The 16,816-nt window shown below is 33.7% G+C and overlaps 1 protein-coding gene across 1 annotated transcript in view; it reads right to left on the bottom strand.

The window, feature by feature from the left end:
- Positions 1 to 1,756: 1,756 nt before the first annotated feature.
- LOC128999821 (laminin subunit alpha-1) overlaps positions 1,757 to 16,816 on the bottom strand; it is a 132,888-nt gene continuing 117,828 nt past the window's right edge. Inside the window, exons 40-53 of the mRNA XM_054426512.1 lie at positions 16,501 to 16,669; positions 15,860 to 16,025; positions 13,106 to 13,347; positions 12,316 to 12,456; positions 11,680 to 11,739; positions 9,835 to 9,950; positions 9,387 to 9,614; positions 8,599 to 8,887; positions 8,064 to 8,192; positions 5,906 to 6,058; positions 5,518 to 5,680; positions 5,059 to 5,192; positions 4,404 to 4,632; positions 1,757 to 2,214 (exon numbers count right to left, since the gene is read on the bottom strand). Coding sequence (XP_054282487.1) covers positions 2,069 to 2,214; positions 4,404 to 4,632; positions 5,059 to 5,192; positions 5,518 to 5,680; positions 5,906 to 6,058; positions 8,064 to 8,192; positions 8,599 to 8,887; positions 9,387 to 9,614; positions 9,835 to 9,950; positions 11,680 to 11,739; positions 12,316 to 12,456; positions 13,106 to 13,347; positions 15,860 to 16,025; positions 16,501 to 16,669 — 2,365 coding nt within the window. The 3' untranslated portion in view covers positions 1,757 to 2,068. The remainder of the gene's footprint in view (positions 2,215 to 4,403; positions 4,633 to 5,058; positions 5,193 to 5,517; positions 5,681 to 5,905; positions 6,059 to 8,063; positions 8,193 to 8,598; positions 8,888 to 9,386; positions 9,615 to 9,834; positions 9,951 to 11,679; positions 11,740 to 12,315; positions 12,457 to 13,105; positions 13,348 to 15,859; positions 16,026 to 16,500; positions 16,670 to 16,816) is intronic.

A 16,816-nucleotide genomic window follows, 5' to 3' on the forward strand; every position in this document is an offset into this window, starting at 1 on the left:
ACTAGATTAATTTCAACTGTAGAGTCAAAATCTTTCTCACAACAGTTCATTATTTTAGCTGTCAGAGAGTATATAATAAATAAAATAGTTGCAATACATTCATTTGTTCTGTTTAATTTAATATTAAAATTAATTTTCATGGACAAATAAAAAAATCATAAATATGAAGTTTCAAATATAAAGTTTTAAAATTATTAACAACCAATGTATAAAACAATTCATAACTATTCTAAAGTAGTGATGTACAAGCTTTACATAAATCTCAATTTACAATTTTTAATACCTAAAAATAAAATAATAAAAAATTATTACTATGTACAAAGAGTTTATGTTACTATTTGGGTAGATTTTTTCAAATTAAATTGCCCCTCATAAAATGGGGAATAAAATCGATTATGGAAAGATTTGTTAAATAAATAATAATAATAATAATAATAATGAAACAATTTTACTTGACTCGATTATGGCGCTCTATTACCCACACTAGTTTTCTAATACCATTAACAACTGACATGGTTACATTTTATAGGCCTATAATTGTTTAAAATGTGTTTCTGCACTAAACAGAAGGCCTACGCTTATAGTAAATGTGTACTTGATGGCGTACATGAATAAATACACAACTGTTATTACTGTTATTGTAAACTGGTATTATGGTTATTGTAAACTTCCACTAATTGCCTTTTATGAATGCTTGTGTAGTAATATTTGTATAAATAATAAACCACAATTACAAAATAATTTAATTTTGATTATTTGTTTCCAGACTTTGTGTTTTCTACTATCATATTAGTGATTTATAAAATCCTGTATTTGATGCATAAAAAAAAGAATACTATAAACAAAATTCTTGTTCTTAAAATGAAATAAAGTGAAACAAAATACATTATATTAAATATTTTCAAACAAAATATAAACCACAGCTATATTTTTTAAAACAGTCTTATTACTATCAAAATATGTTATTTTCTTCACAAATTTCCAGCAATTAATTATCCTTCACATTAAAAGCTTTCAGTACAAGTATTATGTACTCCACCAAATACACAAAAAAAAACATTTAAAAATTCATTTTTATTTTGTAGGAGAACACAAATATTTGGTAGTGTTTGGTCTAAATTTGCTCCACCAAACACTTTCACCATTGCAAGTATTTTACAAAATTTTATCTGTATATTCCATAAAGATTTTAATTACTAAAATTAATAATATTTTACAACTCACTCTGAACACATTAAAACTTATTACAACAATTTACAGGGTGTTTTGTTTACACAAGATGTATACAAACCACTAAAAATAATACTGAATCCTTCAACTTTTAAGTGCATCAGCTCAATGAAATACAGAAGGTATTGTGTTTGGCAAAGTATGAGTGAAATAATTAAATATGTTGGAATGATATGTCGATGATGATCTAGGTAGCAGTGTGACTGATAACAGAGTTGCTCATAAATACTAGAGGTAGCGTGTAGAGTATGTATAGATGTCACAAAGGAAATGTATTTCAGAAAGAAGAGACCTAATTTTCATTACAATAAAACCTCTTCTGACAGCACCCTGTTCAACCCAAACCCAGATTAACTGAAACTATGGTAAAAAATTCAAATCAGTTGAAAAATTAGCTGGGCAAGAGAAATTGTTTGCTTTTGCATGAGTCTGGGGGTCTGGCATGGTAAGCGGAATGTAGTCAAGCATATGATGACAATGATCTCATATTGTGATAAGAAATGAAGTATAAAAAAACAAATGATTATTTTGAAAAATCGATTTGATATAAAGTTGTCGATTTGAAGATGACAGGAAATAAAATAATGTAAAAAATCACTATTGTGGATTTTTTAAACCAAAGTAGCCTTTAAATTCCATTCATAGATTTCCTGGGAAAATATATTATCTGAAAATGGCCTTGCACCCTTCAGTTTGTTGCGGTTTTATTGTATTTGCATCAATTTGCTTATTAACAATCGCTACCTATAGTATTAGAGACTCGTTTGCAAACAGATTATGAAGAAGGCTATGGCAGTGTTTGATCACAGCTCGAGATTTTAGGTTATGTACTATACGATCAACTAGGTAGAGGACACGAGCTTAACAGTATGTTATGCAAAGACGTCATCGTCGTCCAGTCTTTTCTCTCCCCACTGATTCTAACGTTACGAATGCAGCCTTTGAAGTTTTCCCTCGACTGCAAAGTTCCGCTGGCTGCATTATCTGCAAACCAGAAATACTGGTCTAAAACAATGCACATCACAAGAGAATTACATTGTGGTTATTGCTACTTTGGTTAATTATATTAAAGCAACCAGCAGTGTATTTGTAGCATGGCAAGTGTGTATCTCCGTCCAACACCTGACTAAAATTACATGCACAGCCAAATTACATTATTTTTACACCTTACTCTAAGTCTAAGATATTCCATCACCAAATTTTAGATGTGTTCAGCTAAAATTTTGATCCATCTATTTTATATTATCTTACACTATGAAAGCACTATTGTTACAAAATAACATAGTTGTAAATAATGTTATTGCGGAACTCAAATGTATCCAAATTTTAAATAAATATATCTTTTGTACAGATTGTAAAAAAATATATTTGGACTATTGAACAAACAACCTTTTATGAATGCTTGTGTTGTAATATTTGTATTAATAAAAAAATCCTGAATACGATTTTAACTTATTTTGCTGTAACAATCAAGTTTGAAAAATGTTTGCACTTGGCAAAACTAAAAATTTAGATGGAATGGTATTAAGAGAAAATGTAATAACAGCTTTTCCTTCTTCCACAAATACCATTCAGAGATTTTATAACAAAGCAAATGCAATCTTCAAAATGTGTTAACTGCATTAGAGAGTTATTTGTTAAAAAAAAAAACTACAAACCCATATTCAACCAACACCTTTATTAGGATTAGCCTACTTACAACTCGAAACCTACTAAGGCCACTACCTCCAAAACTATGGACCAGGGGTTTACTGGGAATTTATTAAGTCTAATAATTTATCAACACAGAACACTAGTACAAAACAAAAGGAAAACAATTAATAAGTGAATAGAGGGTTGGCAATAGTAAGGCATAAAACCTATTTGTGCCCCATTCCATTTAAACTCACTAATAGTACTAGTACATTAGTCTAATAAATTTATACAAAATTTTCCTTTTCGTAGAGTTTTTTTAGACGTTTCCACCAAACCAACTTCTAAATTTCCTCAGATAAAATAGCTGGTTAGACTAGGGATCGTGGTTGTCGTAGCAGACTTATTTAAATGTGAGAGTTCGTCCTAACACAAGAAACACTAAAACTTTACACAAAAATAATTATAGTATATTACTTCGGTCCAAGGGTGGCCATGACAGTTCTTGGCCGTAATCTAACATTGGTTTGAAGACTCAAAGCAAGATGGTGGACCAGTTTTGAAAAGGTATGAGGAAGTTTGCACACGATGTGGGGGTTGCTGCCAACTGAACCTACTAGAGAGTCTGTGTTGATGAGGCCAAGTATTGTAAGGGATACGTGTGACCACTTCAGTAACTCAGTAACTAGATAAGTGTAAAGGTTTTGTGTTTCTTTTGCCCGGATTGACTCTTTCCCATCCAAGCAAGTCTAATATAAAAAAATCCTTAGAATCCTAGGCTGGAAGTACAGTTTGGATAAGAATGATTTGATTGATTGATTGTCTGCAGAGACCTTTTAGCCATTGAAAAAATAGAAAGGATAAGTTAATGTAAAATATCCCTGTCAAGTGTGAAGGATTTTTACATTGATCTCATTTCATCATGTCATTTAATACAACATATATGGAGCTGTTCAGTTCCAACTGTTTCAAATCCATATACTAGACCAACTGAAATTAATTTTTTTCTCTCCCTTATGACTCCGCCAGTCATCCTTCTTTACAGTCCTACATACAAGTTCCTCAGGAAATAAGTTTCAACTACTTATTTCTCATTAAAATTTTCTTTCTTTATTTTTATGCAAGCCACAGTTTGAAGTTTATTTATTATTTAGTACAATATATTAAAATCAATGTTGTTGGACTACAGTGAATGAACACAACATCCCATCACCACAGGACACCCTTAATTCCATCTCAACTGACTTTCAGGACTCCCAAAAGATGAAAGAAACATTTTTCATTGTATTTTAACGTTTCTAGCAATCAACAAGTTCTTCTATTGTAAAGTTAAATCGTCAACTACCAATTTAATCATCCTACAATTGTATTTTCAAAGGGAAATCAAATAGCACAAACAACTAAATGAGAAAATCAAATTAAACAGCACACTTTGTGGAATTCATCTATGTTCCATTTTAAATTTTAAAATGATAACAGCTGATCTACAGATGGAACTAGACATCAATGTCGATGATAAACAAGGTTAGTTATCAGCTGACCTGGAAGGCCGCCGATGTACAGTGGACTGCTAGTGTCCGCTTCCGTCAAGTGTCCGTGGTCAGCCAGCCAGTAGCTCTGCTCCACTCCGTCCACCCTCAGGGTCACCCGTCCCTCCGCGTATCGCGCAGACACGTGGTGCCACCTGTTGTCGCACACCGCATACTCTGTAGCAAACCCTTGCTCTACCTTCCACGGACGTCTGTCGCCCATGTCTCCGGCAAGCACTACCTGTGTACAGATGGTTCAGTGTTGATACAGTTGAATTTGAATTACAACAGTTAATAAAGTGTCAAGTGTGTTAAGATAAATAGTTCAAAACTGGACCAAAGTCCTTGATCATTGGACATTTAGTCAATCGTTCTAGTAAACAACTTTTAATATTTTCTTTGCTTGAACAGTGTTAGTTTTGCATAACAATAACAATATTTCTTCGTAGTCAAGACAAATCATCCACCCGTTACTGTAGGTGTGCAAACAGATCTAATTTTTGTTTAACAAAACTGAGTCTGAAATTTTTTTTTTAATATTATTTTAGACATTAATACAATAATAATTATCACCAAAAGCTTGTTTAAAAATACCTCTGGCTATAAATCCCTATTACAATCAAGTTTTAGTGTGTTTGAAAAATGACAAATTTGAGAAATAACTTACTTTTCCACTGTCCAGTTCCAGTGAAACCGTTGGGTAGCCCTGCGGTTCTGACACGACCAGTAGAATTCCGCTCATCTCGGACGTCCGGAATTCAAGTTCCAAATCCAGCTGACCTCCAACTTGGAAGTGTGTATCTGACAAACGAAATATAAAATATAAGCTATACAAAACTCTGGTATGGTAAATTGAAAAGAGAAAAGAATGTGAGAAAAAAAAATTAAGAAGATTTGGTTTGCATTAAGTGGAAAGCAGATAGAAACCAACATTTCTACCAAAGATGAATGAATTTCTAGCTCAGATTTTTTTGAAGCTAACATAAGCTCTTAATATCTCATTTAACTGCAGAAGTTAGATGTACAAACAAATCTTACCTCCAAGCAGTGTATTTTGATTAATCGTTTTACCCAAAAGTAGATTGACCAAACTTCTGGAATTTTAAAATGAATTCTTGTTACTCACCATAAACCGCATATGCGTCGCCAGGGAAGTATGAGCCCCGCTCTATGTGGGGAAAACACTGCCCCACCTTGTGAGGAACCGCTTTGTCCCCGACCAAATCTTCCCCGCGTCCATTCACCCTCATTCCCTCCATGCAGCCTTTGAATCCATCAATCTTTGATATCTAGGACAAACATATACATAAGTTTTCAAGCCAAATTTTACCTGTTTATTAATTGCATAGGACACATTGATCAAGAATAGTGTAAGGATTCAAATTTAATGTCAGAATAAAGCAAAGTTGTATTATTACAAAAACTTAAAAAGGATACATATTTTTTCCTTAGCAATTACAGGATTAATATAGTTTTGTTTGACGGACATTATTGCTTGCTAACTTAAGTCTTACCAATGACATTGGCAGAGCGAGGGCAGCATTAGGAACTCCTCCCACATACATTACACTGCCTACGTTCATTCTCTTGAATGGAACTTTCATCTTCTCGGGTGCAATGAAGTCAATCTTGAGCCACAGCTTTTTATCTTCTTTCTGAATCGTCACCTGTGAGGAGAGATTTTGAAAACAATTAGTTGCAGTCCGTATTGATTTTGGTTAATATGAATAGGCTATGAATGTTTTCTATGGTAAGGCCAGTAATGCTATGTCTTCCAATCACGGTCAATCAGCTGATCACTTGGGGGGGCGGGGGGGTATGAAGCGCGGGGAGGGCGTCGTAGTCGTGTTCCGGATTCAAGAGCGTGTAGACGGACTTCGATGGTCAAGGCTGGACTCCATCGCCGAATTGATAAGTTATTCTTAGTCTAAGAGATTTATGAATATGTTCTAAATTTTCAGGAAAGGGGGGATTAAGGGGTTAGGGAACTATAAATTATTCCAGCTTAATATGTAAATTATACCTTTTGAGCACACTCGTACCCTTAAGGTACGAGTGGAGGTTTTCAGTGTTCTTTTCCTTATTATATTCATAATTAGATGCATTAGTAATATTAGATCATCAAAATGGCTGTGATATGGATGTGGTTTGGCTCAGTAATTAATTTAAGATCATTATTATTCAACTCAGAATGTCGCTCGCAACACTAGATTGATTATATTGAGCCTTAACGATCCTATGAGTCCAGTACTGTTACTATAAATTATAGTAACACGCTTCATTGCCCATTTTCATGACAAATTTCTGTAAACTTTCATTTTTCAGGAAATCAGTAGTAGTTTATTACACAACAAGGCCGGGTGTTTACATTACAAGCATGATAGATGCTATTTGAGGCTTGTTGAGGGTAGGATTTAATGTGAGTAGACCTACCATTAACACCTTCTCGGATGAGTTGCGTGCAATAATTAATTGCATATAAATCTTGCCACACTACAAGCAACAATAGCATAAGAGAGGTTATGTTTTTGTTATAACCACTCATTGCCACCTAAATACAGTATAATCAGCTGATTGGTGTCCGGTAAAACTCATTACAGTACAGTAGTACACAATGAAACCCCATTTGATTTAGCTGGTGGCAAACAGCTGTTTTCTAAACTAAATCCTTGCGTAGGAAGTTCGTCATAATAATGTAGTGGCGTAAATAAATATACAGGGTAACTGAAATACAACCTACTTACAATCAAAACACTGTCTAGCCTTATATATTTTCCTATCATTTCACTGCTTTGGAAATATGGCATACTCTAACTTAAACCTCATACTTTTTGGATTTATAATGTATTCTGTAATCAATTAATACCTATGTAAATCATCAGTAATCACAATAATCAACACAATGGCAGTCCTAGATCTGAGTGATTCACGTTCAAACTAACAAAATATTAGCATTGGTTCGGAGGGCGGTGGAGGAGCTTTGTCAAACATATAGTAGGAAGCTTTGTCGCCAGTGTAGCATTGATATAGCCTATTGCAAAACTGACCAGTAAATTTACCATTCGCCATCTGACTTCATCGTACTCCAGCTGACTTTACCATCCAATTTCTTTTTTTTAAGAATGACTTTATGGTCCAAAAAGACAAATACAGAAGGCTGCTTCTTACTGTGTAGTGTGATGATTAAACTCTAACTGTTTTTTTAGTTAAATGTTTACGTAAATGCCCCACACACAAAAATTTATGCTATACCTAAACCACAATGTTGAAATAACTTTTAACTTTTATGATAAAGTTTTGGTGAGGTTTCTGTTTGAAACTGGTGTGGAAAGTAATCATCCTTGCAATAAAAGTATTTGAACTATTTTTTTAATGAACAGGTACTGCAGATTATGTTACCATGTGCGTAACCATTGACCGAACACATATAATTTTTTCAAAAAATCTGACAAATTGTTATCATTCAAAATAACCGAGACACAAATGTCTAGAACCAAAAATTTACTTTAATGGCAAAATACTTTAGCAATGGGTAAAATAGCTTTCACCCATTGCTACATTTTAGGAAGAGATTACAAAATGTCAATATAAATTCTACCATGGCATATTATATTACTTACAATTTCGCCAAACTGTATCATAAAATCTCATTTTTGTATACTTTGTACTCACATGATGCCAGGCACCGTCATTGAGCACTGCTTGTGATGAAAGCTCTACTTTTTTTCTTCCTTTCAAAACGGTGTGTAATCGGCCGTTCTGAAGCGAGACCATGATGAAATGCTGCTTCCCCCTGACACCCTGTACGTATCCAGACAATTAATTACATAAGGTTAGTTGGTCTCTTAGATACTTTTCAAACTATATTTAGTTAATGTTCTCTAAGTCCCAAACATAATGTTTTAGTTTGAAAACAAATCATACCAATATTTTGGTGTCTAAAAGTAAAATACTTAGATGGGAATGCAACTGGTGGTTTTTTGACTTGAGCGAAGGATGAATGTAGAATGGACTAAATAGAAAACAGAATTTAGTGAAACCCCTTCTGTAGCTTTACTTGTAACTAACTAAAATCAGCTGGGTTTTCAGCCAAGATCATTTATAACCCAATCAACATGGACAACTGGGTCCATTTTCCAACCGCCAAAAATCCACAAACCTATCCCATGATCAAACTGGCCTCTGACTAATAATAATAGACACGTACAGGCACAACAAAAATCAACCCTTCAGGGTAGAAAGTCCTGAAGCGTATCTCCACGGTGAAGTTCTTCTGGAAAGTGCTCCTCTTGCGGAAGTTGACGTGGACGTGAGTGTACGTGGAATCTCCAAACTTGACGGCTCCAGGCTGCAGTGTGTAGCTCGTGACCTTACGACACCCTGCGACTGCGCGACCCTCCATGACAGGTGCGACTGTAGGCGACCGGCCACCCGCGGGGCCCTCCCTGCCTATGTCCGCGTGCTCAAACGACACTGGCCGGTCAAAGTGGAGCAGCCTACAAACATAGGACAGTTAAAGTGTTTATAGAAACTCAAAAACTCAAATAGCTGATGCTTTGAATTTGAAAAATCAAGCAATAAAGAAAAGTATTCAACATGCACTATAGAAGACTGTAAATTATTTGATATTAATAATTTATTTCCTTTGGAAAAGGATTGGATTGAAACACATGTTTATATGCAAGATAATTCAACTCTTAATCTTCTCAGACAAAACTTAAATCACAATAAGTCTAGTACTTGAAAGATCATGTTTTATTTTTATATCACAAAACATGAAACAATGTTTTCTCTTCTCTGTAATAATCATTACCGTACCCAAAGTTTCCAAAAAAATCATTGGCTCAAATATTTTATCAGTTTTTTTTCCTTTAAACTTCCTTTAATGAATGTTAGACATACTTCATTGGGTTTTCAACTTAAAATCATACACCACCTTAAGTTTGATAACTTGGTCTTAAATCAGCAGTAATAATAGTTACACAAATGGCTTACTGATCATTAAATATGGCGTCCTTGATAGTGCCAATGAATGGAATACTAGAAACGGTTCGCCCAGTGGTGTTGAACCCTGGAGGCAGCCCGCCCAGGAACAGTCCTCCGGCGCTGCCCGGCGCCTTGACAACAGTGGCGCCCTCTGGTAGACTGGCGCTGGCGTGCAGAGTATCGTCTACCCTCAGCTCCAGCCGACGCCCTTGCTTGGTCAGAGACAGGGAGTGGTATCTACAGGACAATACAATAAAGTAGAATGTTGGTGTTATTCTCAGTTAGGTTAGGTTTAGATGCGTTAGAAAAAAGTCATATAAAAAATTTGGACGACGAATAAATATATTGTATAGGCTATCCAATCCACCATGAGAGTGAAAACATCAAATCACCTCTAAGTCACACCCCTACTAGTCCTTCCTGATTTTTAACACACATGTACACAAAGTTTTCTTACCTCCCATCTCCATACTCCGAGCCTGTGCTGGCCAGTCGCACCTCGCCTCGGCCTGCGTTGAGTCTCACGTCCAACTGACCTCTGCGTAGACTCACTGTGTAGTAGCTGAGGCGATCCTGCGTACAACACAACACACTTAGGAATCTCTCATTGTCACATCATACAAATAAAAGTAATTCTAATGTTACTATTTGATTTTAGTTTTATACGTCCCCAACTACAACTTGTTGAAAACAATATACCTAATTTATTTTATATAACATCAACTACCAGTAACAAAATGTAAGGGAGAAAAAGTAATTTTGGACTGTAAGACACTCTGTGTGTAGAGGGTGGAAAAAACTTTCTACTATTCTACTAGTAAAGGCCTTGAAATTGATGTGCATATTAACCTATGCTTACATTTAAGATTTTCTTCCCAATCCTAGTGGGCCGTCCCCCTGAAGAGATAGCGCATCACTGAACAATGTGTTAAAATTATTTTAATAACAAAGAACTGTGTAACAAGTTTTGAATCTATATCTTTATCTTTATCAGTTTTTGAAATATTTAACCGTCCCGGGACTTTTTTCCACCCTGCTATGTTCTTTTTTTCTAAAAGTTGGCTACAACTGGTCCATATAGATGGGATGTCTACTATGTATCCATCCAAATACAACAAAAAAGAGGTAAAAATCTAAAAATGATAACAACTTTATGTTACTAATTGATTTTCAGTATTAGAGATGCAAAAGTGATGTTTAAAAATTGGGCATTTCATCAGTAAGATTTAAGTTGAAAGTTTCGCTAGGCCTGGATCACTTACAAATCAAAATGTTAAAATGTAAAAAAGATTTGAACCAAAACTAAAACTGAATTTACAATGGAGAAACAGTAGAAATAAATAAATGGTGATAATTTGATTCCATCAGAATTACTGATGACCCTATAAATATTTTGTGTTGTCACTTGCTCGATGGAAAATTTCTTGATCTTGAATAATTTTTCATGAAAACATTTCACCGTAAAAATAGTAAGTAACCTAGGTCTCCACTATAAAATAGATTGGATCGTAAGGTAAGCCTTACATTTTAACAATCAATAATTTTTGTAAAGTCTCTTAAAATATTTTGGTTGGATGAACAAGATAGTTTCTCTCTTATTCTTAGGCCTAAACTACGACTAGCTAAATGGTATAAGAGTAACACAATGTAATGTCATGATATATTACAGCCAAATTAAGGTTAATGACCTTAATCAAACTTAAATGCTATGACAGGTATTTTTAATTTCCCATAATGCCCATGGGTCACGTAAAAAAAACTTTCCCTTTTAAAAAAAACCAAAAAAAATTAGATTATCAGAAGATGTTAGTAGAGTTCCCCTACCTCTCGTTCGATAGTGTTAGTAATTTCTTCATTTTCTTCAAGGGGTTGATAAATGCCTGCCTGAAATCAAAACACTTCATATTTAACACCCCCACATGCATAACCAGTCAACTTTAAAGAACATCACAACACAGAACCCATGTTATAATATGCCTCTTCAGGTTAAAGTTATAAATATTTTATAGTTATAAAGTTATAAATATGTATTCCTATAATCTTTTCCCCAGAATGCAATGGAATCAAAAGTTGGGCTAAACTGAATTTTAAAAGTCAATAATAACAATATCTCCTCTTAATACGCTCAACATGTATTTTGGTGATTACGGTAAGTAATGTGCAATTAATTGTCCCTTCAACGGGTTTATGTTATGCGAGCAATTAATGTTATACTTAAAAGTTAAAATTATAGGAAGAATTTGTTTTTTAAACTGAACAGTGGAAAGTATGAGAAAGATGAAGATGTTAGTAAGACTCCTACCTCTTGCTCGATAGTGTTAGTTATTTCTTCATTATCCTCAAGGGGCTGGTAGTGTCCTGCCTGAAATCAAAACACTTTCCAGTTAAGACCCCAGCATGCAAAATTAATTCCAAAGTTAAAAAAAACATTCACATGTTCAATATTAGTAAGTAAATATGAAATTTTAGGATTAAATAGATACCACCGGTGCACTAGTTCAAACATTGAATTGTTTTGGGAAAAAAGAAAGATAAGAAAAAGTGAAAAGTCTGTGAACTAAGAAAATTATGACATAGAAAATATGATTTGAAGATTTGTTTGATTCCATAATGTAATTCACATCACACGACTGATTGATGATTGATCGATTGATTGATTTAGTTTAGCCACGTTAAGTGCATGTGCAAGGCACATATTGTACAGCTTTTGCTAAATTAAAATTGTTTCTGTAAAATTAAATCTAGATGACTAAATCAATATTTTATGTAAAAAAATAATCTAAAAATGAATTTAAAATTAAATATTCAAGAAAATTCAAGAGTTTAGTTTATTGTTCATGCATTTATTAGTGTGACACAGTCTATCCGGGATTCCGGTCAGAGACAAAACCTTCAAATATTCATTTAACCAACCATAGACTATATTTATATAGCTTACCAGTCCTTCAAAAGTAGACAGCATCAGCAAAGCATCTTCTTGTGTTGTCGCAAACACAAATCCAAAAGAAGCTTTCTTCTTGAGAGAATGTGATGCCAACTCTAAGTAGCCGTTACCATTGAAACCAACTACGGTGAGAGGCTGAATACGAATAACATAACTGTTAGTATTATAATAACAATATATGAACTTAAAAACAAAAAGAAAAGTAGAGTAAAAATTGTAAAATTATGTAATGGAACTTAATCCTTCTCTTAGTCTTCTCTTTTTTCACGTCAACGAGTGAAGGTTAAACATTTGAACACATTCACAGTACGAGTTGATTAATTTTTTATACATCAAATAAAAAAAATCAGAAAGCCATATTATATAATAAAAATGGGGTTTGTCATTCATATACATTTTTCTACATATTATATAATAAAAATGGATTTTGTCATTCATATACATTTTTCTACAGTTACCTGACAAAGTGAGCTTCCTTGCACTGGTGCACGCCAAGTAGCTAATTGATGCATTTACTTCCTTTTGGCGCGCTCATTTTTTCCCGCACTCTTTTTTTTTGCTACACTCCAGTATTCACACCAAACAACAAAAAACAAACCCTTGAAAATAAGTTACCAATACTTAAAGATACAACGACTACAATCACCTGGTGCAGCGTATCCAATTTTGTTTAACCCTCTCAACTGGTCAATTATAGTTGTTTTTGTTTAGCATAATCGGGCAACTAAAAACTTTTCAATCCAAGGAAAAATATTTCAAAGAGATTTTCGGTACCGGTACCAACCTTATCAGAACAGGAAGCTTGTACGCCCCAGAAACTGTTCTTCAGCAGGTGGTATCCTTCTTGGAGTACTTGGAAGTCTGACATACATCCCAAGAAAGACCCGGGAATGTTGACGGGTGGTTTGAATCCCGGGGGAACACCACCCACGTAAAATAAAGCACCCGAAAAGTCTGGAATGGAGTCTTGACTTGGAGGTGGTGTAGGGGCTCCGTCTCTTATTTCTGTCTCTACTTTGAGGACACCTAAAGGATAATTCAAAATTAAGTTAGCCTACCATGGTATGATAAATACTCAGTGCCTTATTATATTGGATTTCGGTTTGTTTAATGTATAAAACGTAAAAATAACCTAAAAGTTTATGATTCTGAGCAATGTACAGACAAAACTCTAATTTTATTGAGCGGAGCGAGCGAAGCGAGCGAAGCTCTTTGGGATCAACTTCAATGCAAACAATATAACACCATCACTCAATAACGGCTGAACACATTTCAGCCAAACTTAACAAGACTACTTAGACTAATAATGAGATGGTTTGTAAACAAACAAATTTCAATTAGATAATGCTAATGCAATTTAAAACGAACTTAAATTTTTAAATTTTTAACATTAGGCTTATGGGACTAAAGTAGCTATGACAGTTTTTTTGTTTACAAGAAAAATGTAAACAAGAGAATCATAAGGTATTTCTGAACTTTCTATACTTTTCTTTTAAACGTTTTTAAACCATTCCTATGATTTTAATAAACAAGAAAATGCCGTTACAACATTTTTTTAAGGCGCGGAATTCACTGAAAATCGAGAAAATATACGGAACTACTTTCTCAATGCGCGGAGCATAAACAAGGAGCGGAGGGATACGGACCAGTGACTACTTTCTTGGGAACCTATTTGTGTTGCCAGCTGATTAGAAACAGCCAATGTTAGAAATCAGGATTTAATAAGCGATATATCGAACCACATCGAAATCGATATTTAATCCGATAATACATCACAGATTATATTATGTTGAATTACATCGACGGTGCAGTAAGTTATTACACTTATTAATAAAACGCAGATTGAACACTGATCTAATTTAGGCATGTGGGGAAGGTAGGTCGGGGTTTATGAGTACTCGTGACTACATTAAATGTTTTGAAGTAAGGTTAGATTAGGAAGGTAAAGTGTAGGTTATAGGTAGGTGATCGAGTTGTTTATTTGTGTTGCACCATATAATTTTTATCTTTTGGAATAGTTGGTTAAATGGGGAAACGATTTCAAAAATGTTTGCATATGGTCTTAACAAACCATCTACTGTATTCTAGCATTGACTTTATATAAAGTCAATGATTGTAGCAAATTACTACATAAAAACCAAAAGAAAAGAACATTTGGATTTGGACCTTTGCCCATAGCAAAACTAACATATAATTTATGAAATGTGAAAAGTTGTACATCATTAAATACTATTCTGTAATATTAATAATTGTTCGGCAAATCCTCATTTTAATGGCTCGTCTGAAATGGAATCTGCATTTTGTGAAACAGTAATTTGGTAACAATTCAGTAATTTCAAATGTTGATAACAGTAGCCTATCCTATATAAATACTGTTATTTGATTGCCAAGCCACGGACTATACATACGTCCAGTTATAACCGTAATAAGTAAATAATTAATTACCTGGACTTATAGAAGTACACTTTTAACCACGGTTATCTTTGACTATCAATACAACTAGACATTCCATCCCCACGTTAAATTTATAGCCAGCTTTTTCATCAAAATCTTCTGTATCCAATGGTCAATGGTTTTATTAAGGCCAGTATTAAAATGCCGTCTCTAAATCGTCCCAATAATGGTGGAAGACCTACATTCCAGTTACATTACAATCATATCAAGAATACTTGGTATTAACAATCATAAATTATTTTCAGCAAAGAAAGCTGATTTTAACCGATTGCAAGGGTTGAAATGAAGACCAATGTTTATGTTGCACAGTTGAATTTAAATGTCAAATTTTCCCTCCTGATGTTATACTTTAATACTCACGTGTTTTTTTAAATAGTTACTGTTTTTTATACTTAAATACTTTAAACCGATTGTAAGGGTGAAAAATGAACACCAATGTTTTTGTTGTAGGCTAAAGTTGAATTTGAATGTTAAATTTCCTTTCTCTTTTTTATACTTTAATGCCCTTTTTGGATGTTAATATCAGATTCCAACTACTGTAATATTTTCCTGGTCAAAACTACCAATGCACTTCTGGAAGAGGTGTCTGAATAACAAGATGTAGTAAAAACAAATTTGAATTATTACAATTATAATCAATAAAACAAGCATTAATACATCTATTGACTTTTTTACATTTAGTTACTTATACAAATATCAAATCACGTTTGTTCCGCTCAACTGGCTTTCACCTCTCTGAAAGCAACCCTAGTTTATATAGATAGTTCATAATAAGTTACTAAGATGTAATGATTTTTTATGTTGATATTTTTTTAGTTAAGTTACTTGAAAAAATAGAGTTCAAGTGTTAGACGCATAACAATAGGTTACACAACATAATATTGATATTTCGCCCTTAGATACTTTTTCATTTATGTTGACAATGTATTATTTTAAGGGTATTACATTACCATTGACTATGAGATACTGAAGTCAAAGGTATTACCGAACCTGTCAGCTACTAAGCTATTTGCTTGGCTAACTTCTAAACATAGATAACTAAACAAAATTGTATTACATTTTCCTAGGCCTACACAGCAATTACCTTTTTCAATTTTCTTCTTTCTGTCAAAATAACGACTTGCTTCAAGTCTAGTCCAGTTTCCAGTGTTGTATCTTTTCAAAGTCATCATTTCCAGACTTGAGTCGCCACCATAGCCAATTCTAAACACAACGTGTCCATGCGAGAGTGTTAGAGACACAAATCTGTCCTGAAACCACAATTTTTTTATATCAATAAAGTGAATGTTTTCATGTGTTAAGAACAAAACTTTAGATCAAAATTATATTTTTCTTTGTATAACCTCAAGTTCAAAATTAATATTTTATCCGTTTTGAAATTGTTGGTTAAATATTGTTAAAAGACAATAAAAAGTCTACCTTATTTACATGTGCATCTTGAAAATATAACATCATAGGATATTTAAAAGGTTACATTGTGAAAAAAATATCATATTCTTAAGTTATGTTTGGGTGAACCAAAGCAACCTTTGTATGCATACACATTGAGAATCAACCATTAAAAAAACTACTGGTAGATGATTTGAATTATTATTGGACCAAATATTTGAATACCTCGGTAACAGCTGTTTATTTATAAGGCAACAGGATATGTAAGGCATTTTGGGAGAAAAGAGTCGAGAGTATGAAGTGGTATTACTATTGATGACATCAATGACAACTTACTTGTTGGGAGCTGACTGACAGAAACAACAAAGCATTTTCATCGAAAGTTCGGAAGTTGACGGATACACTGAAGAGATATTTGTTGTAAGCACTGGAACTGTCTTGCCGCAGAACCACGTAACCATCACCCGTGAAAGTGAAGGACTGTTCATCTTTGACTTCTTCGGCTCTAAAATTGTAAAAAAATGAGATGATCATGAAAGTACCACGTCATGCTAAGAAAACAAACTACATAGATGAATGTAAAATGAAATAATTTTCTTGACAACAATACCGTTAATGTTTTCAAACAATTTTAGTCTACTAAATTGATTTT

This window comes from Macrosteles quadrilineatus, unplaced genomic scaffold, assembly GCF_028750875.1.
Source record: "Macrosteles quadrilineatus isolate MER2022 unplaced genomic scaffold, UCM_ALF_1.0 Scaffold_8__2_contigs__length_117827958, whole genome shotgun sequence".
Classification (NCBI taxonomy): domain Eukaryota; kingdom Metazoa; phylum Arthropoda; class Insecta; order Hemiptera; family Cicadellidae; genus Macrosteles; species Macrosteles quadrilineatus.